Source organism: Coregonus clupeaformis, chromosome 14 (genome assembly GCF_020615455.1).
Source record: "Coregonus clupeaformis isolate EN_2021a chromosome 14, ASM2061545v1, whole genome shotgun sequence".
NCBI lineage: Eukaryota > Metazoa > Chordata > Actinopteri > Salmoniformes > Salmonidae > Coregonus > Coregonus clupeaformis.
This window is the reverse complement of record NC_059205.1, coordinates 32,758,855-32,786,176: the sequence shown is the minus strand read 5'-3', so window position 1 is coordinate 32,786,176 and position 27,322 is coordinate 32,758,855. Positions and strand designations below refer to the sequence as shown.

Below are 27,322 nucleotides of genomic sequence, written 5' to 3'. Positions count from 1 at the left end.
CAAAAGGTATGTGGGAGACTCTCCAAACACATGGAAGAAGGTACTCTGGTCAAAATTGAGCTTTTTGGCCATCAAGGAAACCCATCCAACTTGAAGGACATGGAGCAGTTTTGCCTTGAAGAATGGGCAGAAATGCCAGTGGCTAGATGTGCCAAGCTTATAGAGACATACCCCAAGAGACTTGCAGCTGTAATTGCTGCAAAAGGTGGCTCTACAAAGTATTGACTTTGGGGGGGTGAATAGTTATGGACGCTCAAGTTTTCTGTTCTTTTGTCTTATTTCTTGTTTGTTTCACAAGAAAGAATATTTTGCATCTTCAAAGTGGTAGGCATGTTGTGTAGATCAAATGATACAAACCCCCCAAAATCCATTTTAATTCCAGGTTGTAAGGCAACATAATAGGAAAAGTGCCAAGGGGGGTGAATACTTTCGCAAGCCACTGTATGGTTGTGTTTGTATGATTAAATGTGGTTGAAATGTCGTATGAATTAAATAGAAATGTCATGGATGTCTGTATCACGTTTTAGTGGGCCTACAACACCGTCTTCAAATTGCCATTAAATCTGGAGTGAAACATAATGGGGATGTATTTTAATCTGCTTTAAGGAGCTACAAATGTGCATGCTCAGAGTGTTGTGGTAATATTAGGTAAAACTTAAATATAACGTTATTTAAATGTTCTGAGGAACTCCAAGATAAGGTCAAATGTATTTTGCATGAACATCAATGGAATATTATGTTAAACGTTAAACAATTATGCTATGATCGTCATAAAAACTGACTTATTTGGAAATTGTGGAACATTGTGCAACATTGTGGGAATATTCTGTGCAACCTTCGTGAATATTACAATAGTATTTGTTCAAAATCCCAGACAACTCCCATAACTTAATTAAATGTTCTAGGAACATACTTGCAACATTCAAATATTATCTGAATGTCAGGACAGTTTTAGTGTTTTCGGAACCTACCTTGTCATATCCCCACAATGTTCCCACAACCTAAAGAAATGTTTCAGGAACTTTTAAAGAACATACAAATCTATTCTGGGAATGTTCTTGCAACATCAGGTGAATGTTTTTTGCAACCTAATAAAAACATTGTAATAATCAGCCCAACTGGAAATGTTTAGTGTTTTGGGAACATACTGTATGTTTTGTGATGTCCCCACAATTTTCATACCAGACAGTTCCCACAACCTAATTAAACATTCTTGGAACCTTTAAAGAACAGACTAAATGTTTTCTAGTAATGTTCTTGTAACATCAGGTGAATATTTTATACAAAGATTGTATAATCATCAGCACGACTGGAACGTATTTGTGTTATGAGAACATTTGCCACAACCTAACGAATGTTCTGGGAACTTTCACAAAACCAATATTTTTTGCTGGGAACTTTTGTTGAATGTTCTGTGGTGGTTGTTACAGATGTTGTGCTTAACATTTTAGTGAATGTTAGGATAACATTTCAAGGATATTTCATTTAAAACATTTTTTAATGTTGGGATGTTATCATCCTAATGTTAGATAAAACCGTAACTATAACTTAATGGGAATTTTAGCTACTGTTCTAACAATGTTCCCGGTTTGCTGGGATGTCTTTACCCTCCCTGGAGAGTGGGAAAGAGAGAAAGGGGGAGAGCCATTAAGAGTATGTGTGTATGTCAATGTACATGTGTATAAACGAATAAGAGTATATCTGCGAGAAAACACAACCGCCCACAGATGCAGTTTTGCCAAATGTGTTTCTGCATTCATGTATTGGTGTAGGTCTGTGATCTCTCTCATGACCCACATGACCCACCTACCCACCTCTAGAAGTGTACTTCCCGTCTCGTTCATGTCGCCTCTCTCCCTTAGAGCCAGCACTGTACTTGTCCTCCTCACTTTTGGCCTCATTGTTATCCAGTGAGACGAGGTGGAAATACTGGGGAGCTGCCCTCTGTCTCATTGGCCAGACAGACTGCAAGCACTTCTCATTGGCCAGACAGACTTCAAACACTTCCCGCTGCCGGAAGTCGTCCGGAGGCACCCCTTCAGAGAAACACTGAGCGTGAGAGATGGGAGGAGAGAGGGATAGAGAAAGAGAGGAAGGCAAAGGGGATAGATGGGAAGGAGAGAAAATTGATATGATTTTATCAGTAAGGTATACCAGTATCAATACAGGTATTCCGTCTGGAAATGGGGTGCTTGTCGAGAAAAATAATGCATTACTAAACCTTCTAAAAAGAGATTGAGGAGCTGATACTCACGTGTACATGGAAAGGCTGAAGTCATAGGTGGACTCCTTGTTGAACATTCATTGACATTCCAGAGATTCGACTGACAGAGAGAGAGAGATGCAAATGGTGATTAGTGTGTGTGCTTCTCCTGGGGTGTATTTCTTAATGCACACCGTGGCAAACAGATGCAATTAGGCACAAAACGCTTTGCAACGGAAAACGTTTACCAACCAAATCGAGTTTCTATTAGACAAATGCAGGTACTGTAGGTGTGTCTCACCGTGTGTGTAAACTTACCTGTGATGATAAAAAAAATCAAAAATAAAATAAAAAAAGATTGACATGGTGTGGGTGATGGGGATGCACACCAACATGCTGCTGGAAAAGGGGATATGCAGGGGGGCTTTGCTCTGGGTCTTTCTGACCTCCCTGGAACCTCAACTGTCAGGCTGGCTGGTGGGGGGCAGCAGGAAGGCTGGGGAAAGTAAGGTGAGGAAGCCGGCGGCTTAAATTAATTAATTAAATCAACTGCAAGGCAGACCTGGTGAGATTTAACACAAAAAATGTAGCTAGCTATTATGCTTATCAAGACCTCTTAGAAATAGAAAGTAAACTCAGCTGCCTGGTTACAGCTAACGTTAACGTAAGATAACAAGATATTGTTGGCTAGCTAGGTTAAAGCAATGTAAAGCTAGTTAAGTCCAGAATAGCTAAATAACTGGCTGGCTAGCTAATGTTTCAACTTTAATGCTAGCTAACGTTTAGTTAGTTAACCTTCGCTGACGAGCTAGCAGGAAGACGTGAGGCTAACTAGCAAGACTAGAGTTGTTAATGATGTCCATGTTACATCAACATAATGAAGCAAGTGTAAAATAAATGAACCACATTCTGGTCATGACGAGAGAAAACAAACTGTCAGGGGAGGTTCCCTCCTGCAACGTTCATCCACTTCAGTAAATGTGGAGGGTTGCCTTGTTAATATTCCGGATGGAAACTTCAGAGAGCAAGCTAGCAAACGTGCCGTAGCTAACTGCTTAATGTTTCACCAGGGACTGTAAACAGCGAGGCGCACGGCCTAAAGCGGAGGTCGGTCACATTCTCTCTTCCTTTTCCCTGAAAACCAGATGTCTCCGCTTTTTGCCAATGGCGCTGAGGGTGGTGTTATGTTGACTGATACGTCACCACCATCTTTGCCAAAGGTCGCAAGGATGTGTAGCTAGCTAGCCAGCTAACTAGCTAGCTAGCTAACTAACGGTAAAGTGTCCGCTACATACAGCTGAAGTCGGAAGTTTAAAAATAATTTTTCAACCACTCCACAAATGTCTTGTGCATGACACAAGTAATTTACTTTGTGCATGACACAAGTAATTTTTCCAACAATTGTTTACAGACAGATTATTTCACTTATAATTCACTGTATCACAATTCCAGTGGGTCAGAAGTTTACATACACTAAGTTCACTGTGCCTTTAAACAGCTTGGAAAATTCCAGAAAATGATGTCATGGCTTTAGAAGCTTCTGATAGGCTAATTGACATCATTTGAGTCAATTGGAGGTGTACCTGTGGATGTACTTCAAGGCCTACCTTCAAACGCAGTGCCTCTTTGCTTGACATCATGGGAAAATCAAAAGAAATCAGCCAAGACCTCAGAAAAATAATTGTAGACCTCCACAAGTCTGGTACATCCATGGGAGCAATTTCCAAATGCCTGAAGGTACCACGTTCATCTGTACAAACAATAGTACGCAAGTATAACCACCATGGGACCACGCACTCGTCATACCGCTCAGGAAGGAGACGCGTTCTGTCTCCTAGAGATGAACGTACTTTGCAAATCAATCCCAGAACAACAGCAAAGGACCTTGTGAAGATGCTGAAGGAAACAGGTACAAAAGTATCTATATCCACAGTAAAACGAGTCCTATATCGACATAACCTGAAAGGCCGCTCAGCAAGGAAGAGGCCACTGCTCCAAAACCGCCATAAAAAAAGACAGACTATGGTTTGCAACTGCACATGGGGACAAAGATTGTACTTTTTGGAGAAATGTCCTCTGGTCTGATGAAACAAAAATAGAACTGTTTGGCCATAATGACCATCGTTATGTTTGGAGGAAAAAGGGGTGACTTGCAAGCCGAAGAACACCATCCCAACCGTGAAGAACTGGGGTGGCAGCATCATGCTGTGGGGGTGCTTTGCTGCAGGAGGGACTGGTGCACTTCACAAAATAGATGGCATCATGAGGAAGGAAAATTATGTGGATATATTGAAGCAACATCTCAAGACATCAGTCAGGAAGTTAAAGCTTGGTCGCAAATGGATCTTCCAAAGTTGTGGCAAAATTGCTTAAGGACAACAAAGTCAAGGTATTGGAGTGGCCAGCACAAAGCCCTGACCTCAATCCTATAGAAAATGTGTGGGCAGAACTGAAAAAGCGTGTGCGAGCAAGGAGGCCTACAAACCTGACTCAGTTACACAAGCTCTGTCAGGAGGAATGGGCCAAAATTCACCCAACTTATTGTGGGAAGCATGTGGAAGGCTACCCGAAACTTTTGACCCAAGTTAAACAATTTAAAGGCAATGCTACCAAATACTAATTGAGTGTATGTAAACGTCTGACCCACTGTGAATGTGATGAATTATATAAAAGCTGAAATAAATCATTCTCTCTACTATTATTCTGACATTTCACATTCTTAAAATAAAGTGGTGATCCTAACTGACCTAAGACAGGGTATTTTTACTAGGATTAAATGTCAGGAATTGTGAAAAATTGAGTTTAAATGTATTTGGCTAAGGCGTATGTATCTTCCGACTTCAACTGTATATCTAGTTAAGGCAGCTACACCATTACACAACAGATAAAAGGGAAATACACCCAGGGTCCTCATTGCTCTTTGCTGATTGCTATTATTGTGAGCTGTTATCTGTGTAAATACTGTCTCACTCCAACATATGTAAAGAACATTCATAGCACTTGTGATGTCACGAGAGGCTGTGTCCTGGAGGGACGTTACATCCCCCTGAGATGGCTGCAAACCCAGACAGCTATGGCTCCATCTGCTGGTATGGTCGGGAACTCCAACCCTCTATGGCCAATCTTCCCACGCAGCTGAAACCAATCAGGAGCTGATGAGCTGAAGGTTTGTTGAAGGGAAGAGACACGGTCTCCAGGCTGGGCTCTCTGGAGGACAAGAGTGCTGCACGTCCACTTCCATGAGGAATATAAGGATTTGGAGATACTTACCTTTGGGAAATACTCACCTTTGGATATATGCACCTGTGGAAATACGTGTGGGATTTTGGAAGGACGTTTTGCTGGGTTGGCCACTAGCTGCAACGTGGAATACAGTAAGGCTGGGGAAAAGTTATCTGAGCGAGTGAGAATTATGATTCTGGATGTGGAAGAGACATCCCTGAACTGTTAACCCTTAAAGAGCCACAAGAGAACAGAATTGTGTTATACTTTCGTTAGTTTCCCAAGACCTTTAATAAAATCCTTGTTTTGGTTGAACCTTGTCTCCTTGCACTACTTGAGCAATCCCGCTGAAAGCTGTGTAGCCTCTCGTGACGTCACACACTGTACACATTTGTCAGTATAATCTATCGCAGAAAAATGGGTGCCACAATTACACTGTTGTCCCTGTTATCACAGCTTCTGGGAAAAAACCCTGTAAATGAATGCACAATGTTTTAAGTTAAATATTTAGCTTTTGTCTGAAGCCGAAAAATATAAGAAATTCCAAAGACCTATGCAATAACAAGGTTTTTCAGCAGAAGCAGCTTCACGCCTTGTTAGTGCATAGGTCAAAAATTTGCTTTGAATTGCCTGTCTTTTTCTGCTTCAGACAAAAGCTAAATATTTCACTTAAAATTAAAATGTTTGTATTATTATAAAACAAATACAAATAAATATTGCTGGAGAGAGAATACCTCGAATGTGATACATACAATACTTCCATTCAAAAACCAAATTTTGATGGTGATCTTTATTCATTTATACCAGCTGTATGTTGTGAATATAGACATTTAAATGAGAGTGAAGGGAACCCTTGTAGGAGCTATTTCCTTGAGGGTGCCAGACACTTAAGTAAGCAAAATAGATTTTAAGGCTTTTAGTCAAGGCTCTCGCTGGGCCACTCAAGGACATTCCCGATGCCACTCCTGCATTGTCTTGGCTGTGTGCTTAGGGTCATTGTCCTGTTGGAAGGTGAACCTTCACCCCAGTCTGAGGTCCTGAGCACTCTGGAGCAGGTTTTCATCAAGGATCTCTCTGTACTTTGCTCCATTCATCTTTCCCTCGACCCTGACTAGTCTCCTGCCGCTAAATAACATCCCAACAACATGATGCTGCCACCACTATGCTTCACCGTAGGGATTGTGCCAGGTTTCTTCCAGATGTGACGCTTGGCATTCAGGCCAAAGAGTTCAATCTTGGTTTCATCAGACCAGAGAATTTTGTTTCTCATGGTCTGTCCTTTAGATGCCTTTTGGCAAACTCCAAGCAGGATGTCATGTGCCTTTTACTGAGGAGTGGCTTGAATCTGGCCACTCTACCATAAAGCCTGATAGGTGGAGTGCTGCAGAGATGGTTGTCCTTCTGGAAGGTTCACCCATCTCCACAGAGGAACTCTGGAGCTCTGTCAGAGTGACCATCAGGTTCTTGGTCACCTCCCTGACCAAGGCACTTCTATCCCGATTGCTCAGTTTGGCCGGGAAGAGTCTTGGTGGTTCCAAACTTCTTCCATTTAAGAATGATGGAGGCCACTGTGTTTCTTGGGGACCTTCAATGCTGCAGACATTTTTTGGTACCCTTCCACAGATCTGTGCCTCGACACAATCCTTTCTCGGAGCTCTACAGACAATTCCTTCGACCTCATGGCTTGGTTTTTGCTCTGACATGCACTGTCAACTGTGGGACCTTATATAGACAGGTGTGAGTCTTTCCAAATCATGTCCAATCAATTGAATTTACCACAGGTGGACTCCAATCAAGTTGTAGAAACATCTCAAGAATTATCAATGGAAACAGGATGCACCTGAGCTCAATTTCTAGTCGCATAGCAAAGGGTCTGAATACTTATGTAAGTAAGGTATTTCTGTTTTTTATTTTTAATACATATGCAAACATTTCTAAAAACTTGTTTTCGCTTTGTCATTATGGGGTATTGTGTATAGATTGATGAGATTGTTTATCTTTTAAATTCATTTTAGAATAAGGCTGTAATGTAACAACATTTGGAAAAAGTCAAAGGGTCTGAATACTTTCCGAAGGCACTGTATATTTGTTTCTGTTGGAAAGCAGCCTGAATCAGATTTTCCTGTACCGAGTTAGGAAGGACATCTGTATCTTTGTATTGACCATGCTCATAGGGATATTCATTAACAGTTTTTTTTTGTTTTACCAATCTACCAATAGGTGGCCTTTGCAAGGTATTGGAAATCCTCCCCCGTCTTTGTGGTTGAATCTGTGTTTGAAATGTACTGCTCAACTGAGATACCTTACAGATAATTGTATGTGTGGGGTACAGAGATGAGGTAGTGATTCAAAAATCAAGCAAATTTCTAAAAACATAATTCCACTTTGACATTCTGGGGTATTGTGTGTAGGCCAGTGGCACAAAATGTAAATTGAATCCATTTAAAATCCGGGCTCTAACACAACAAAATGTGGAAAAAGTCAAGGGGTGTGAATACTTTCTGAAGGCATTGTATACATATTATGTTAATTACGCACATTACGCATTGTGGGAGTGGATACAATACAAAACATGGCTATACAAAAACACCTATACGCATAATCAATAATCAGAGAGGTACATGTAGGCATCAAGGATTAAATTCATATATACAAATCGTGCCGGGTTGGAACCTAGACAACAGTAAGATAATATTACGTTGAAAACTGTTACAATAGCTGGCCCCCAGGTTTAAACCATAGGGAAAAAAATTCCCTCTTTTTCTCTCTCTAGTTAATAACAGAGTTTAAATGTTTATATAATGTGCCTCCCTTTTCCTTCCCCCTCCACCCATCCCCCTCTATAACTGTGTGTGTGTGTCCACTTGCCTGGTCTGACAAAAGCTGGAGCCAGCGTGTGTGTGTGTGTGTGTGTGTGTGTGTGTGTGTGTGTGTGTGTGTGTGTGTGTGTGTGAGAGAGAGAGAGAGAGAGAGGTGGAGAGGAGGGGGTGGAAAGGGAGGCGGGAGGGAGAGTGGAAGAGGGAGGGATCAGGGAGGGAGGCAGCCCCAGCCCAGCAGCACAGTGGGAGGACTATCCCATGCCAGGACTTGTGGCGGCTGCAGCGGCTAGCAGCCTCGACTGACTGGAGGAAGTGTGTTGGGGGTTGAGGGGAGCAGAGCAGCAGTTCAGGAACAGAGCAGAGCTTCCATTTTAACACGGCCAGCAGCAGCCAACAGCCAGTAGTAGGAGCCAGCAGCAACAGCCTGGGAGGGAGCAACAGTGGGGGCAGCAGAGCCGGAACAAAGTGAGCTCACAGAAGAAGTGCCTCTAATCACCCTGCAACCGCATTCCAGCACGGGAGAGCCAGTCAGCTTCCTCTAAGCCTGTGTGACGGGCTGAGAGCTGTTTTACTCCTCTTCACCTGGACTGGACTTTACCCCCTTCTTCCTAGCAGTGTCTGACTGCCGAAAGATTTTAAAGAAAATAAAAGTTAATTTTTTTGTTTTTTAAACGGTAAGGTTGGGTGTTTTGAAGTTGTTTGTAGTGCTATTTGAAGTTGTTTGTAGTGCTATACTTGCAAGGGAGCTGGTTTTAGTGTTGTGCTAGTACTTCAAAGTAGTTTTATAGTAGTTTCATGCAGTTTGGTGAAGTTTTAAGTGCTTCTCTCTTAACCTGTGGTTCAGGCACATTTCATTTCGTGGAATTGATTCAAAATGCAAAATGAGGGCATTGCTTAGTCTAGTGTGTGTGTGTGTGTGTGTGTGTGTGTGTGTGGGGGGGTAGTACCAGGCGGAATTCAGAATAGAGAGAAGGGGGTCATTCAAACTCTACAGATTTCTTTAAATGCAACAGTGAGTGTTGTTAATTAAAAAATATGATCTCCTCATCAAGCTTTGGCTGCAGCTTTTCACACAGTGAGAGAATCGCACAACTGTAAATGTCCTATTTGTTGAGCTGTTATTTGCATTGGTTTGGGTCTCCATGCTGTTTGGGGCTTTGCTGTGCTGGAGACCTTTATAATGTGAAACATATGGGGCCATTCCAGAGGTAGCGTAGTCCTCACATAGCTCTATGAGTCTTGCATTTTTTTCTTCTTCATTTTCACCTCTTTTGTTGAATGACTGGTCTGCTGGGGGAAAGAAAAAGATGGAGAGAGACAGAGAGAGTGTAAGAGAGAGAAAAATAAGTTAGACTCTTCAAGTCACAGCTGCTGTGTGGTATTCGAGGCCCCAGGCCCATTGTTGATGACAAGGGTCCCTCTTACCTCAAATAGGCCACACACCCCTCTTTACTGGTGTCTAGATCCCTCCCTTTTCTCCTTAAAGTCTGGATCCAGACACACACACCTGCATTTACACCTTCGTATCTATAAAACAAACAGAAGAAAAGTTATCTTATCTTCTCTGTCTCTCTCTCCTTTGATAAAAAGGCGGCAATTACAAAAACAGATTAATAGGACCCTGATAATGTGGTTTGGACAAGTGGGTTGGCAGAGGGCTGGTGTGTGTGTACAGCAAGCTAAGCCGAACAGGGCATTCTGGTCTTCACACGACACGGACTGACTGTAGGTCTGAGGGCTGCTGGGGCATTATAGTGTGTCACAGAAAGGAAAGCTAGCTCTTTTGTAGCCACACAGCACACATATGTAAGCCATTAGCTAGAGTGAAGAGAAGGAGCGAGAGAAAGAGAGGGAGAGAGAAAGAGAGAAAGTAAGTGGAAGAAGTGAAAGAGAGGGAGAGAGGGAGAGAGAATTTAGAGGGAGGAGAGAGAAAGTGGGAGTGTAATTCATTTTGGAACGCATTCCTCTATGACCTTGGGAACGAAGGCGGTAATTAGGTGGTGCTTTGGGAGCCTGGTGGGTGCTACTGTTGCACATAGATTCACCCAGAGGCAGGGAAGCAGATCACTTTTATTTCCCTTCAAAATATCCTGTGAAGTTGAGAGACAACTATATGTTTAATTCCAAAATAAACAGCCTAAAAATATCCCCTCTTCTCCAGTTGCCCCTCCCGCAGCTTCTTTCCTGAACAGATTACACGGTTTTATTCATTTCGGTTTGTCTGTGTTGAATGGGCGTCAAAGCCACAGTCCAGCTTTTTTTGCAACAGATTCCACGGTTTTGTTTATATCGATTCTTCGGTGTTGAATGGGCGTCAAAGCCACAGTGTAAACCTATCGAGCGAGACAGGAAACGGGCAGAACAAACTGTGGACTATTCTCTTCTCCCCAAAGCTACTTCATCCATCCAGCCTGTTATGTCATGGTGGGAGATGTTATCCCGTCTACTGTTTGAAGCGTGCTGCTGCTGCTTTCTATCCATGCCAAGTTGTCTGAGTGACTGATGGGAATCAGGGTGGGTTATTAGATGGCATCCAGATTTGAATGCTAAATACCTTCAGGAGCCCACAGTCTCTGAAAAGTAGCCGTAGCAAGGATAAAGTGATATACTGCACCACAAGCAAAGAACATGCAGTGCTGAGTTGAAAAGTTGAACTTCATCCATGCAAAACTGTAACTATGCCTCTGCTCTAGACATTTTGTCTGCCTGTCGTTATAAGCTATATTGCAAATTAGTGCCTGTCATATGTGTTCCCCTGAATCAACACCTAACCTAAGTGTTATTAATATTACATGGCTCCAGATTAACATTTTCCCCTGGTGTCACTGGTGCCACTAAATTTTACACCATCCCATGATTTTCCTCTAACACGTCCAAGTAGGAATGCATGATTTAAGATATTTTGATGTGCAACCTAATCCAGTGATTGTCAGGAATTGGGATTTGGCAATACGTCTATAGTTGCTATATTTTACTGTCAAAATAGAACTCCAGAATTTCCAGATTGTTTTGGTTCAATAGAGATGAATTACATACAGTACATCTTTATGTGCACTAATTTGAGGTTCAACACCTGAGGAAGTGGAAACTTAAAGCAGATCGCTAACTCTAAATATAATACCCACTGCTGGCAGACATGTATTTATCCAACAGTAAATGTAATGTCCTAAAAAACTTTGCAGTTGTAGGCTATTACCCATGAGACCTATAAGCCTATTCCCTCACAATGGCAGGTGCGCATCAAATATCTTTGTTGTAAAATAGTTGCTATTGGGCTGAATATTTAGAGTTGAGAAATAAAAATGACAGAAAGCTGAGACCCTCCTCTCTTCGACAGGGACGAAGAGGACGAAGCTTCCAACGCTGTGTTTTTCCCGCAATTGCATTTTGAAATGTTATACGATCAGAATGCATTTTTCTCTCGAGCGCATGGTGGAGAGGAGAGTAGCTCACTCATCACAGCATCAGGCCCCAGTGGCACAAGCACAGGGACAGGGACAGGAATCATGAGCATAATGCACATTACTGTTTGACCAAATCATAGTTTTAACTGCCTAATATTATGTTTTGAGTGAGGTGACAATGTAGTGTGCTCTTTCTACATTGATAGGGACCCTTTCCATTTTTTTACAATCCATGATCATGGCTGTTTAACTGATGAAAGAGTCAGAGCAGGTCTCTTTGCTGATGTCGCGTTTAACTTTGAATGTGAGTTTGCATGACCTCAGCTCAGCCTATCAGAAAACTGGGCTGGCTTATCTTGGTAGGGGGGCCGGCTGTTGCCCAATGATCAGCCAAAGACTCATTATAGATTAGTATAACAGAGAAATGAACAGGCCCATGGGCCGCCGGCCATGTCACCGTTTTCGTTGTTTAATTTCTATATAAAAAATGTTTTGTGTGTGTGTCAATTTCGATCCAACCAACAAAAAAATTGTCCAGCCCATCTGGCATTTACCAGAATTGCCAGATAGCTAATCCGCCCCTGCATGTGGCCAATATAACCTAAGAAAACATTGTGGTGTACCTACATTCTATCATGAATGTTGGCTACCCCGGTGCAGTAAAATTATTTAGTAGAATGGGGCCTATTTGATGCCAACTACTTTCCCATTGATCTTTGAATCATATACTTTGTTCACTACATTCTTTCCCAGTATCAAACCCTCCCCTATCTATTGACTGATCTACTGGTCCATTGAAATCTGCCTCAATGAATAAGAAATTGACTATTAAGGCAGTTATTATAATGGCTTCTGGCCAGACAGTGCTGTTGAAATGGTGCCTGCTTGGTAAGTCAGGATATATGATATTACCAATAAAAAGATTATTAGAACTTCTAAAGATGGCCAGCTGTGGGAATAAGAACTGAGGACTTTATGGCTGCATAGTGAGTTAAATCTCCTGCGTGTGGTTTTAGACACTGGCTTTAAAGGATTATACTGCTTCTCTTACCTTAAGCTGTTTCATGTGCTGCTCATTTTCCCTCTAAACACAGCTTTTTCCCTTCCTTTACCATTCATATTTCTTGCTTGTTTCACTTCTCTTGAGTTTTATACACATCTCATGCTTCTCATCTATTTCCGTCCATATATATCTTGTTTTTAAACGTATCTCTCTCACATTCAAACATACGCACGGTCGCCATCACGATCACCACAATGTGTTTTTTATGGAAAATGCAACCAAATACAGTGGGGGAAAAAAGTATTTAGTCAGCCACCAATTGTGCAAGTTCTCCCACTTAAAAAGATGAGAGAGGCCTGTCATTTTCATCATAGGTACACGTCAACTATGACAGACAAATTGAGGAAAAAAATTCCAGAAAATCACATTGTAGGATTTTTAATGAATTTATTTGCAAATTATGGTGGAAAATAAGTATTTGGTCACCTACAAACAAGCAAGATTTCTGGCTCTCACAGACCTGTAACTTCTTCTTTAAGAGGCTCCTCTGTCCTCCACTCGTTACCTGTATTAATGGCACCTGTTTGAACTTGTTATCAGTATAAAAGACACCTGTCCACAACCTCAAACAGTCACATTCCAAACTCCACTATGGTCAAGACCAAAGAGCTGTCAAAGGACACCAGAAACAAAATTGTAGACCTGCACCAGGCTGGGAAGACTGAATCTGCAATAGGTAAGCAGCTTGGTTTGAAGAAATCAACTGTGGGAGCAATTATTAGGAAATGGAAGACATACAAGACCACTGATAATCTCCCTCGATCAGGGGCTCCACGCAAGATCTCACCCCGTGGGGTCAAAATGATCACAAGACCGGTGAGCAAAAATCCCAGAACCACACGGGGGGACCTAGTGAATGACCTGCAGAGAGCTGGGACCAAAGTAACAAAGCCTACCATCAGTAACACACTACTCCGCCAGGGACTCAAATCCTGCATTGCCAGACGTGTCCCCCTGCTTAAGCCAGTACATGTCCAGGCCCGTCTGAAGTTTGGGAGAATGTCATATGGTCAGATGAAACCAAAATAGAACTTTTTGGTAAAAACTCAACTCATCGTGTTTGGAGGACAAAGAATGCTGAGTTGCATCCAAAGAACACCATACCTACTGTGAAGCATGGGGGTGGAAACTTCATGCTTTGGGGCTATTTTTCTGCAAAGGGACCAGGACGACTGATCCGTGTAAAGGAAAGAATGAATGGGGCCATGTATCGTGAGATTTTGAGTGAAAACCTCCTTCCATCAGCAAGGGCATTGAAGATGAAACGTGGCTGGGTCTTTCAGCATGACAATGATCCCAAACACACCTCCCGGGCAACGAAGGAGTGGCTTTGTAAGAAGCATTTCAAGGTCCTGGAGTGGCCTAGCCAGTCTCCAGATCTCAACCCCATAGAAAATCTTTGGAGGGAGTTGAAAGTCCGTGTTTCCCAGCGACAGCCCCAAAACATCACTGCTCTAGATGAGATCTGCATGGAGGAATGGGCCAAAATACCAGCAACAGTGTGTGAAAACCTTGTGAAGACTTACAGAAAACGTTTGACCTGTGTCATTGCCAACAAAGGGTATATAACAAAATATTGAGAAACTTTTGTTATTGACCAAATACTTATTTTCCACCACAATTTGCAAATAAATTCATAAAAAATCCTACAATGTGATTTTCTGGATTTTTTTTCTCATTTTGTCTGTCATAGTTGACATGTAAATATTTTATACATGACCGTACCCTTGAACTGTAAAAAATGCACACCTTCCCCCCTCATTAAATGAACTCAAACTAATGATTACAACCACAAATAACAATAACTGTAGCAAACCAAAAATCAAAGTTAAAGAATAGGACTAATTCAAACTTTATTTTAAGTGTATTTTAAGTTACTATTTTTATTACTTAGATTTTTGGTTGAGATGCAGACGTGAATCCAACATATCAATTATTAATTTGTAGACAAACTGGAATTAAATCCAGACTAAGACAGTGGCACAGATATAACTACCCAAGCAGTAGATACATTTAGCCGTTGATATTTGGTTGCATTGTCAACCAAACACAATTCAATATTACTTTTGTAATACAGTACATAGCGTTAAGGCTATCTTACAAACTAATGTAACGTTCAACCTTAAAATGAGTATCACATCCATGGCCACGTTTTGAGGTTACATTAACAATACATTTCTTCTTATGTAATCATATAAACAGTGCATGTTCAAGATAGCATGGTCTGTGGAGGTCATCGCAGGTCTGTGGAGATCTTCACAATTGCTGTAATAATCTGTGCAGAATCTCGAACGGCATTGATCACTTGTACCATATACTTTTAATGTAATCTTTACTGCAATCCAGGTCATTTGGTTCTGCTATTAGATAAAGCACAGTGATAACACAATCTGTTGTATAAATAAACAAAATATCTGACATTATATTCCTATTTTAATTTCCCTGTGGTTTTAAATGGGTTAAATGGCATTTAAAGCACTTTTTGATGGTTGAAAGCATAGTCATAACATATTTGGAGGTCGTCTCTGAATATTGATCATTTTGAACAAGACATGCAATGACAGCAAGACTCATCAATCTCACCAGAGAAAGCATCTGAGTGAGCGAAACAGTGCCCCTCTGTATGTGTAGCCCATGTATCTGATGCTGTCTGGACATGTCATATTAAGTTTGGCCAGACAGCATCAGATACATGGGCTACAAATACTAAGACAGAGGGGCGCTGTTTGCCTCGCTCGGATGCTTTCTTTGGTGAAATAGATTCAATTATGAAACATGGATACACATGAATGAGAAATTATTTTATAAGTTTGTTTATTTTGTTATTGTATATTCTTATGAATACATGCGACTTTGTAGGCTGAAGGTCATTACACTGATGGTGTTTGTAATAGATGTCCCTTTCCATTCAAATGGCGGGTGCACAGTGCACTGTTCGGATGCTGGACTTATTTTGGAGTAGACGAACTTAACCTACGGTTTGAAGTGATTTCTTTGACAGTCAGATGAAAACATCATGCCTGGTTGTGTCCATGACACATTTAAAGGTACATTTTTACAGTTAAATTACATGTACTATAAAGCCCATAAAACATTTGTGCACACGCAAGCAGTTACCTAGCCAAAGCCATCTACTACAGCCATCTTTACCTCTGCACTGTTTTGAGAAAAACTTGTGCTGTTCCCTGCAGCTGCATCGAGCTCTCCATAAAGCCAGCCATACAAATAGCCTTCCCTCCCACTCCCAGTTGTCCCCATTGTCTTAAAGTCAGCCCTTTAATTCTGCTAAACTGCATTTGCCTTTTAATTACGGATTGGAATCATTTTAGTAGCCTAGCGGTTAAGCATGTTGGGCCAGTAACCGAAAGGACACTGGTTCGTATCCCCGAGCCGTCTAGGTGAAAAATCTGTCAATGTGCCCTTGAGCAAGGCACTTAACCCTAATTGCTCCTGTAAGTCGCTCTGGATAAGAGCGTCTGCTAAATGACTAAAATGTATTTTAAATTGTTGGTGTTAAGCTAGGGTATGGCGACTGCCATACCCTGCCATATCCAATTGACGCCCCTGATGCAAACATTGTAACAAGACTTTTGGAATTGATTTATGATTTATTGAACAGGGAAATATGCCAAACCTAAGCTGAAGCATTTAATGCGTTGAACCATCATAATTCTATTGAAAAATCCACCTTGCATCGATTAAGGTTCAAAATGTTATGGTCCCCCTAAACTGGCTCTGTGCCCCACCTTAACCCCCCCCCCATTCAAAATGTTCTGGACACTCCACTGGTGGTGTGCCCAGTGGGAGATCTCTCTTTCCATTCATCCAATGGCGGGTGCACAGTGCACTGTTTGGATGCTGGAATTACAGTATATTAGAGCACAGTAGAAGGGCTTTCTGGCTGTATTTTTACTTCTGATACTGAGATGCGCTTTCTTTAGTGGATTTATATTGAAAATGTTGGTGCAGCTTTGAATGGTTTTATGTGTGGTATGATTGCTAGTTAGCCTATTGCAGATCTGGACAACTGATCCACCTACCACTATTGTCACTATGCATGGTGAATAGAGGGCAGGATAGACAGTAAGACTGGTAGACTATATTGACTTGTGGTATAGTTAGTGTGCTGAAAAAGCGGAGTGCATAAGGGAAGTACCAAAACACCTTGATTGGGGAGGCACATGGAAGCAGATTAGGAAATGTGACTAGGCTGGAAGAAATTAGGCCTACATAGGAAAACCCACAAAACACCTAATGTAAACCATGAGAAAAACGCACTACCCTCCCCTGTGTCCAATACAAAAGACATACAACCCTCCCCAAAGCAACAAAAAAAAGGTTACACCGCCTCCCCTATTTTGGACCCACCCCTCAAGTAATTTTCGAACAGTCCCTTAGATTACTTTATTATTTGTGACAGGCCAGAATGCTGGGTTTTTGGCAACTGTTGTCACCACCCAAAAAATAAACATGGTATCACTGTTCACATGATTGGATCATGCTTCAATTCCCAGAGGCTGACCATCATTGATTACTAGTGGGTGGATTTCTTTTCCCCAGTATGTCAACAGCTCAGTGTTTCCTCTGTTGCCTCCCCTGCAGTTTATGATGGAAGATTCCATGCAGTGTCAACTACAGCCAGCTGAGGGGTGTGGTTCCCAGGAGAGATCAGGGCTGTGTGTCAATACTCTGAGGTGGCACCTCTTCACCTCGATCCTCTCCTTCATAATGGCTGAAAGAAAGGAAGCCATTGGAGACTATTGAGATGCAGTCCCAGGTCTCAGTGCTGAGTGATCTATGCTCATCTAAGCCCTGCTGACAGCGCCCACGCACCACAGCCCAGCCTGGCTTTTACCCATACCTTCAGGGGCTGTGTCAGCCAGGGAATCCAGAGTAACACCTAAATCCCTAGCATCCTAACCGAGCAGACCTGTTTCAGCTTGTTCTCTATGGAGTCTGCTGGCAACCTACTTTTTCAAACACCACTTAGCTTAGCTCTACTACCCCTTTTCTTCCACCATTGCTCTACTGTCTACTCCCAGTCATTGTGCCATGGGTGGGCTGTGGGCTGAGCTTTGCGATCCTTGGCACGGCTGCCTTGGCTGGTTGTTGTGTTATGCCGTTGTGGCCGAGCACCATGCCCTGAACCATGCCCTAAATTAAAGAGCAATTAGCTGTAGTGCGTGCTGGGGCAAGTCTCTGCTGTTTGCCTGACTTGAGTGATGAGAGACAGAATGGGACTATGGGAGAGAGGGGCCGAGTTGAAAAGAACTACCGTAGCGTATGTCTGGATGATTTATATTAATATGTGATTGAGTATAAAGTTAAGGAGTTTTAGGATTAAATGTAATACAGGAGTGGGTTTCCCTAACTTCTTTCACATGTCTGTGCTCACATTGAAATGTACGTTTGTCATCAGGTAGACTGACATATATTTTGATGCATCAAATAGACTATGTTTTGGAAATTAAAATGTCTCAATTGAATAAAAGTAGGATAGTCTGTTTATAAAGTAATTAAACGTTATTATAATTTAGGCCTACCCTCCATAGAACTTCATGGGATAAGGGAAGACTTTGCGCACATTAATTCTTTCAAATACCTTAGCGAGGGTAGACTATTAAACACAAACAGATCTTTAACCTCAGCTTTTGAATAACTTTATTGAAACAACTTTTCCTAACACCTTAGAGTCATTCAGAGGTTAAGTACTGGTGGTTACCAGAATCCCTCTCCTCTCTCTGTCACTATGCTAAAACACAGTCCAGTCCAGCCTCCCTCTCACACAGTCCCCTTCGCCACTGAAAACACAACTGTGTTGGCCGGTCGACCTGTTCATTAATTTCTCATTAGTCAAAAGTTTTTCCTGCAGCTCCTTGGGGAAATAGACTAACCCCACTATTAGCACCAACTGCAGACCCTTGTGACACCCCTTACACACACACACGCACACACACACACACACATAACCCCTACACATACACCCTCTCTTACCCCCAACCACCCAGCTCCATTACCCCCCAGTCTGTTTCCCCTAGCAATGACCCTCTCACATACACACACACACATAGCCCCCTTTTATTCCACTCAGAGGGGTGGTTTAAGCCCCCTGAGTGCAGTAGGCCATGGGTCCCTGGTTTACAACCCTGGCCCCTCTCTCTGGAGTCCTTCAAAGTGTTTGACTTTAGCCTGCAGTCACTTCAGACTTAATTAACAGGCACATTCCCCACTGGGACAGACCAAGGCCTTTTCACTGTTAATAACAACAAACAAGCAGGTGACTCGACTGGAATACTACATTTCGATTTTCCCCTTTTCTATAGGCCTATCTATGTGTGTGTGGTGTTGGGGTGGGAACAGAAAATTCCAAGCTGACTATTTGTCATCATCGTGTTGGTCTAGATTAGATGGAGAACATGCATGAAATAGATTTACATGTACATATTGAGAGTTTTGTTGTTTTGTTATTAAATTTTTACAGAGCCATGCCCTGTTGGGCAATGAAATCAATACTGTTTGAGAACTTATTAAAATGTACTCGGTTTGATTCCTTAGTTTGATTCTTGTTGTTGTCAGTGAGATTGGGAAACTGATAGAATGACATAGAAATATAATATGATTCTGATGTCAAAATGATTCCTAGGAGAATTGTATTTTGGTATTTTGGATGGATTATCTTTGTAGGGATGCCAGTTAACAGCCTGCCTGTTGTTTAAAGAATCACTTCCCAGCTGACAGGCAAGACAGAGCGCTAGGCCAGAAGCCCAGAACACAGATTACAAATGGATAGGCTAGATAAGAGATGTGTGGGGGAAGTCTCTCTCTCTCTCTCTCTCTCTCTCTCTCTCTCTCTCTCTCTCTCTCTCTCTCTCTCTCTCTCTCTCTCTCTCTCTCTCTCTCTCTCTCTCTCTCTCTCTCTCTCTCTCTCTCTCTCTCTCTCTCTCTCTCTCTCTCTCTCTCTCTCTCTCTCTCTAGCAGATACACAGGAAGTTCATGGTCATGAGGTCACAGGAACACGCCATATTTCAGGGATACACAGCACACTGCACACGACTGGTTTCAACCGGAATTCTTACAGAGTCTTCAGAAGTTTATTTTTGTTTCATTGTTGCTGTCTGTCTTGTTTTTACTGTGTCAACTTGATCAGTTGGTGACTATTTCCTTGTTTGCATATTCAAAAGCAGTTACTTTTTACATGGAGTTAATAGAAATTAGGAATACACTTAAAGTAAACACTAAACGTGAAATATTGTTTCATCAACATCTCCATGAGTCATAATGGCAGTCAGTGTGGCACCTGTGCAGACAAACAGTTGTATGTAAACAGGCGTCCTTCTTTGTCATACAACCTACAGTAGGCCTGTGTTCCTATTCTAAAGGTATCAGTGAGGTGGCCGGTCACAATTGCTGACAACAAGGACTTTGCTCATCAAACACTGACTACAGTGAAAACACAGACATACTGTCAATGTGAAGAGGAAATTGTATCGCAGGGCCTGAGGCATCTCTCTTTCTCTCTCCCCAAAAGGAAGAAAACCCAGATGTGAAGATGGAGGAGGGATACGAACTTGACCTGACTTATGTGACGGAGCGGATCATCGCTGTATCCTTCCCCCGGGCATGCTCAGAGGAGATCTACCTCCACATCCTGAAGGATGTCACACGGATGCTCAAGTCCAAGCACGCCGATAACTACCTGGTCAGTTAGGCGCTAGTCCATGTGTCTCACAACATCCTTCATCTCACTGATACCTAGTCCTTTCAAGCTTAAAAACCTAGTCCTCTATTACTGGGTTGTAGGCTTTACTGCGGTGTGTCTGACATCTTGTTGTCAGATCTACAGTGCATTCGGAAAGTATTCAGATCCCTTGACTTTTTCCACATTTTCACATTTTGTTACGTTACAGCCTTATTCTAAAATGGATTAAATAAAAAATGTACACACAATCAATCTACACACAATATCCCATAATTAAAAATACAGAAATACCTTATTTACATAAGTATTCAGACCCTTTGCTATGAGACTCGACATTGAGCTCAGTTGCATCCTGTTTCCATTGATCATCCTTGATATGTTTCTACAACTTGATTGGAGTCCACCTGTGGTAAATTCAATTGAATGGACATGATATGGAAAGGCACACACCTGTCTATATAAGGTCCCTCAGTTGACAGTACATGTCAGAGCAAAAACCAGCCATGAGGTCGAAGAAATTGTCCGTAGAGCTTCGAGACAGGATTGTGTCGAGGCACAGATCTGGGGAAGGGTACCAAAACATTACTGCAGCATTGAAGGTCCCAAGAACACAGTGGCCTCCATCACTCTTAAATGGAAGAAGTTTGGAATCACCAAGACTCTTCCTAGAGCTGGCCGCCCGGCCAAACTGATCATTCGGGGTAGAAGGGCCTTGGTCAGGGAGGTGACCAAGAACCCAATGGTCACTCTGACAGAGCTCCAGAGTTCCTCTGTGGAGATGGGAGAAACTTCCAGAAGGACAACCATCTCTGCAGCACTCCACCAATCAGGCCTTTATGGTAGGGTGGCCAGACAGAAGCCACTCCTCAGTAAAAGGCACATGACAGCCCGCAGGAGTGGCTTCGGGACAAGTCACTGAATGTCCTTGAGTGGCCCAGCCAGAGCCCGGACTTGAACCCGATCGAACATCTCTGGAGAGACCTGAAAATACCTGTGCAGCGACGCTCCACATCCAACCTGACAGAGCTTGAGAGGATCTGCAAAGAAGAATGGGACAAACTCCCCAAATACAGGTGTGCCGAGCTTGTTGCGTCATACCCAAGAAGACTTGAGGCTGTAATCGCTGCCAAAGGTGCTTCAGCAAAGTACTGAGTAAAGGGTTTGAATATTTATGTAAATGCTTTATTTCAGTTTTTTAATTTTTCATAAATTTGCTAAAATTCATAAAAACCTGTTTTTGCTGTGTCATTATGGGGTATTGTGTTTAGATTGATGAGGGGGGGAAAACAATTTAATCAATTTTAGAATAAGGCTGTAACGTAACAAAATGTGGAAAAGGTCAAGGTTTCTGAATACTTTACGAATGCATTGTATATTAGAGTGAGATCATTAAAGTTTATCTAAAGTTTGTTTTCTTGATTTGAAGTTTAAATTGTGACTGTTATTGACCAAGTGACCCTGTGTCATTGGCACATTTTGGGGGGTTTTAGAGAAGTGATGATAACAGGAAAATAGCATATTTTAACCTCAGCACAACCATCTTTTAAGTGTGAAGTACAGAATAGTAGTGTGAAGTACAGAATCTTTTTTTAGTTAATATTGGAAAGAATGAAAACGTTTGAAATAGATACATTTTAAAAAGAGTAATATAAAAGGCATAGAATTAAATAGCAAAATAAATGAATTTATTCATGCATACATACCTGAATCTTTTTTCTTTCTAGATTATCAACCTGTCGGAGAAGAGACATGATCTCTCTAAAATGAACCCTAAGGTAAAGCAACCATGCTGTATTTTTCAGAATGTGCAACATAAACAAAACATAGGGCAGGACACGAAGACATACAGGTATCAACAAGCCGCAGATCGACTAAGCTGTATTTGCCAGAAATCAATGAATATCAATGACACCATGGATCTCAACCATATCTGGGTTGTTCCACCGATTCGTTGCCTTTTGAGATGTGTAACGGATTGATTTCACCTCATTTTGACATTCTGTCATAAAGAGCATGTTTAACTTAATAAAAAACATGTTTTTCCATCTCAAAAGGTTAAATAAAAAAATGACTATAGTAAGTCCCTATTAAGTGCCAAATAAAGTAACAGGGTTGACGAATTCATCTTATGTCAGCCATAAATTCCCTTTGACAGGGGAAATGGAAGCTTGTTGTATGCAACAGGGAGTGGCAATTGAATGCAAGCAACAAAAAAAAAAGGTAACAGGTTTGATGTGTTATGCTCCACCCGCTCAGTTTTCCACCACAAAATCTTCCGGGAAGTCACAGAGGCACATGTTAAAATGCAGAATTTTGCCACTTTAGCAGTCTATTCATATTCAAAATCAGATGTATTATATTCTCAATGTGATGTACAGTACCATGCAAAAATATGGACACACCTACTCATTCCAGGGTTTTTCTTTCTTTTTACTATTTTCTACATTGTAGAATTAGTGAAGACATCAAAACTATGAAATAACACATATGGAATCATGTAGTAACCAATAAAGTGTTAAACAAATCAAAATAATATTTTATTTTTGAGATTCTTCAAAGTAAGCACCCTTTGCCTTGATGACAGCTTTGCACACTCTTGGACACAGCCCTTAGCCGTGGTATATTGGCCATATATCACAAACCCCCAAGGTGCATTATTGCTATTCTAAACTGGTTACCAACGTAATTAGAGCAGTAAAAATAAATGTTTTGTCATACCCATGGTATATGGTCTGATATACCACAGCTGTCAGCCAATCAGCATTCAGGGCTTGACCCACCAGTTTATAATAAAGGGCATTTAATTGAATAACAGGCTTTTAAAATGTAATATTGGTGCACAATTTATACCCACAATATCAAAGGGACGCAAAAGGCTCTCATTTCGTGGATGACCCATCCGTTTGAACAAATGTATCACTAGATAACCCTTTGATTCAGAAAGGCTGTCTCAAGGATTTCTGGAGACTCTGCACATGCTAATTAGGTAGTATACAGTGCATTTGGAAAGTATTCCGACCCCTTGACTTTTTCCACATTTTGTTACGTTACAGCCTTATTCTAAAATGGATTAAATAAATAAAAATTCCTCATCAATCTACACAAAATACAACATAATGACAAAGCAAAAATAGGTTTTTAGAAATGTTTGCTAATTTATTAAAAATAAAAAACTGAAACACCTTATTTACATAAGTATTCAGACCCTTTGATATGAGACTCAAAATTGAGCTCAAGTGCATCCTGTTTCCATTGATCATCCTTGCGATGTTTCTACAACTTGATAGGAGTCCACCTGTGGTAAATTCGATTGATTGGACATGATTTGGAAAGGCACACACCTGTCTATATAAGGTCCCTCCGTTGACAGTGCATGTCAGAGCAAAAACCAAGCCATGAGGTCGAAGGAATTGTCCGTAGAGCTCTGAGAAAGGATTGTGTCGAGGCACAGATCTGAGGAAGGGTACCAAAACATTTCTGCAGCATTGAAGGTCCCCAAGAACACAGTGGCCTCCATCATTTTTAAATGGAAGAAGTTTGGATCCACCAAGACTCTTCCTAGAGCTGGCTGCCTGGCCAAACTGAGCAATTGGGGGAGAAGGGCCTTGGTCAGGGAGGTGACCAAGAACCCAATGGTCACACTGATAGAGCTCCAGAGTTCCTCTGTGGAGATGGGAGAACCTTCCAGAAGGACAACCATCTCTGCAGCACTCCACCAATCAGGCCTTTATGGTAGGGTGGCCAGACGGAAGCCACTCCTCAGTAAAAGGCACATGACAGCCCTCTTGGAGTTTGCCAAAAGGCACCTAAAGGACTCTCAGATCATGAGAAACAAGATTCTCTGGTCTGATGAAACCAAGATTGAACTCTTTGGCCTGAATGCCAAGAGTCACATCTGGAGGAAACCTGGCACCATCCCTACAGGGAAGCATGGTGGTAGCAGCATCATGCTGTGGGGATATTTTTCAGAGGCAGGGACTGGGAGACTAGTCAGGATCGAGGGAAAGATGAACGGAGCAAAGTACAGAGAAATCCTTGATGAAAACCTGCTCCAGAGTGCTCAGGACCTCAGACTGGGGCGAAGGTTCACCTTCCAACAGGACAATGACCCTAAGCACTCAGTCAAGACAACGCAGGAGTGGCTTCCAGAAGGACAACCATCTCTGCAGCACTCCACCAATCAGGCCTTTATGGTAGGGTGGCCAGACAGAAGCCACTCCTCAGTAAAAGGCACATGACAGCCCGCAGGAGTGGCTTCGGGACAAGTCTCTGAATGTCCTTGAGTGGCCCAGCCAGAGCCCGGACTTGAAACCGATCTAACATCTCTGGAGAGCCCTGAAAGTACATGTGCAGAGACGCTCCCCATCCAACCTGACAGAGCTGCAGAGAAGAATGGGACAAACTCCCCAAATACAGGTGTGCCAAGCTTGTAGCGTCATACCCAAGAAGACTTGAGGCTGTATTCGCTGCCAAAGGTGCTTCAACAAATTCCTTAGTAAAGGGTCTGAATACTTATGTAAATGTGATATTTCAGTTTTTTAGATTGATGAAGAAAATAAAACAATTTAATCAATTTTAGAATAAGGCTGTAATGTAACAAAATGTGGAAAAAGTCAAGGGGCCTGAATACTTTTCGAATGCACTGTAGGTGTTACAGAGTGCGTATGTGTATGTGTGACTTACCTTGTGTGTGTTTACAGACTCTGGACACGGGCTGGCCTGACCTGCATGCCCCTCCTCTGGATAAGATCTGTACCATCTGTAAGGCCATGGAAAACTGGCTCAATGCTGACCCTCTACACGTGGTGGTCATACACTGCAGGGTGAGCACCATCATCATCACTCTGTCATCATCACCCTTTCATTATCTCTCAGTATTCTTCTGGCCTCACTTGTTTCACTTTACATTGACTTACCTATTCAAAGCTGATTTTCAAGACAGAGCAGGAGGGAGCACTGTGGCGAAGATGATCGCGTGGGGTTAGCTGGCTAGCAGCAAAGATGGTCGCCTCTTCCTTTCTGCTAGCAGCTAGCCGGGAAGTAACCCAATGACTGTATATATAAATGGACAAAGCCATCGATCACGTGACAATATTCATTCCTATGTGAAGACTCAATAGCATATTGAAGCCAAATGAAGTCGATTAATATGTTTCTCATGGACACATAACATGTGCAGTTTGAGCTACTCCAGAAAGTGACGTTGCAGGCTAGCTCAGTGCTGCCCCCTCTCATTGAGTAACTGAAGTTGAAGGCTCACCGGGGTACTGCAGGCTGCCATTAGTAACTCAATTATCCTTATAACTTCTTCTGTGTGCGATTTTAAAATAATCGGTTCAAGGACATACATCTGGTGTTTTAAAAGCAATTATTGGTACCATGATTGTCTTTGATGTATTTAATTTTTTACAAGACGATTCACCACGAAGGTTGGCATTTTTCTGTTCACTATAATGGGGGATCCTGTTTTCTGCTAACAATGCCTGCAGTACTGCGGTCGGCCTTGAACTTCTGTGACTTCAATGAGAGGGGTCAGTCATTCTTCCCTGAAGAAACCTCGTCCCCAGGCTATTGCGCACAGCGCATTTGGGCGGAAGTGTCTGGGAACGAGATTAAAAGGCTAATTGATCATTAGAAAACCCTTTTGCAATTATGCTAGCACAGCTGAAAACTGTTGTGCTGATTAAAGTTAAATTAAATAGTACCCGCAAAACACCAGTCTCAACGTCAACAGTGAAGAGGCGACTCCGGGATGCTGACCTTCTAGGCAGAGTTGCAAAGAAAAAGCCATATCTCAGACTGGCCAATAAAAATAAAAGATTAAGATGGGCGGTCGGACCATCATATAATTGGCATATACATTATTCTTACTGAATTTCCATGTGGGCGAGGATATTGGAAATTTAATCAAAGCCTATTGGATGATAACTTGTTTTTAACTAGGACAGAGGAATTCATAACTGATTTTGTCCGACATAACATAGGTACAGCAAATCCCCTTATTGTATGGGACACCTTTAAATGTGCCTTTAGAGGCCATGCAATTCAGTACTCATCTCAAAAACAAAAGCAATTTAGGTCAAAAGAGTCCATACTAACAAAGGAAATAGAAGGTCTAACAGAACAGATAGATAGCAATAGAAACTGTAACATAGAGGCTCAGAATAAATTAGAGGAAAAACTAAAAGAAATGGAGAAACTTATTCAAGAAAGATCAAGTGTAATATATTATAAAAAATAGCAAACTGGATGGAATATGGGGAAAAATGCACCAACTTATTTTTAAATCTTCAGCATAGGAATGCCATGAGTCACCCATGATTCACCAAATGATATTTTTAAGGAGGAAACAAAGTACTTTAAGCATATGTTTTCGTTTCAGTCACCTCCATCTCTTCTAACTGAAGCTATTTGTAGAGATTTTTTTTCTATTGATATTGTAAAATTAACAGCCATACAGAAAGACTGATGTGAAGGTGAAATTACAGAGGAGGAACTTCTGGATGCAATTAAAGACTTTAAGTCCGGGAAAACTCCAGGGTTGGATGGTATACCAGTCGATGTATGCCAAATCTTTTTTGATATGCTCAGAGGACCGTTATTAGCATGTTTTAACCACTCCTATGTAAATAGTAGATTATCAGACACTCAAGAAGAAGGTCTGATTTCATTATTACTGAAACAGGATACAAGTGGAAAATACAAAGATCCAGTATGTAAATAGTAGATTATCAGACACTGAAGAAGAAGGTCTGATTTCATTATTACTGAAACAGGATACATGTGGAAAATACAAAGATCCAGTCCATTAAAAAAATTGGAGGCCCCTTACACTTCAGTGTTGTGATGCAAAATTTCTAGCAAAATGTATAGCTCATAGAATTAAAAAGGTATTGTCGGACATTATTCATT

At 41.7% G+C, this 27,322-nt stretch overlaps 1 protein-coding gene across 3 annotated transcripts in view; it reads left to right on the top strand.

Moving 5' to 3' along the window:
• Nucleotides 1-8,467: 8,467 nt before the first annotated feature.
• The window catches only part of LOC121581003 (tensin-3-like), an 86,908-nt gene continuing 68,053 nt past the window's right edge, over nt 8,468-27,322 (top strand). For 2 of the 3 annotated variants that reach the window (XM_041896285.2, XM_041896282.2), the window contains exons 1-4: nt 8,468-8,918; nt 20,240-20,410; nt 22,135-22,185; nt 25,111-25,233. In XM_041896285.2, the coding sequence (XP_041752219.1) occupies nt 20,261-20,410; nt 22,135-22,185; nt 25,111-25,233 (324 nt within the window). In that variant the 5' untranslated portion in view covers nt 8,468-8,918; nt 20,240-20,260. The remainder of the gene's footprint in view (nt 8,919-20,239; nt 20,411-22,134; nt 22,186-25,110; nt 25,234-27,322) is intronic. The other variant, XM_041896284.2, reaches the window with a different exon arrangement.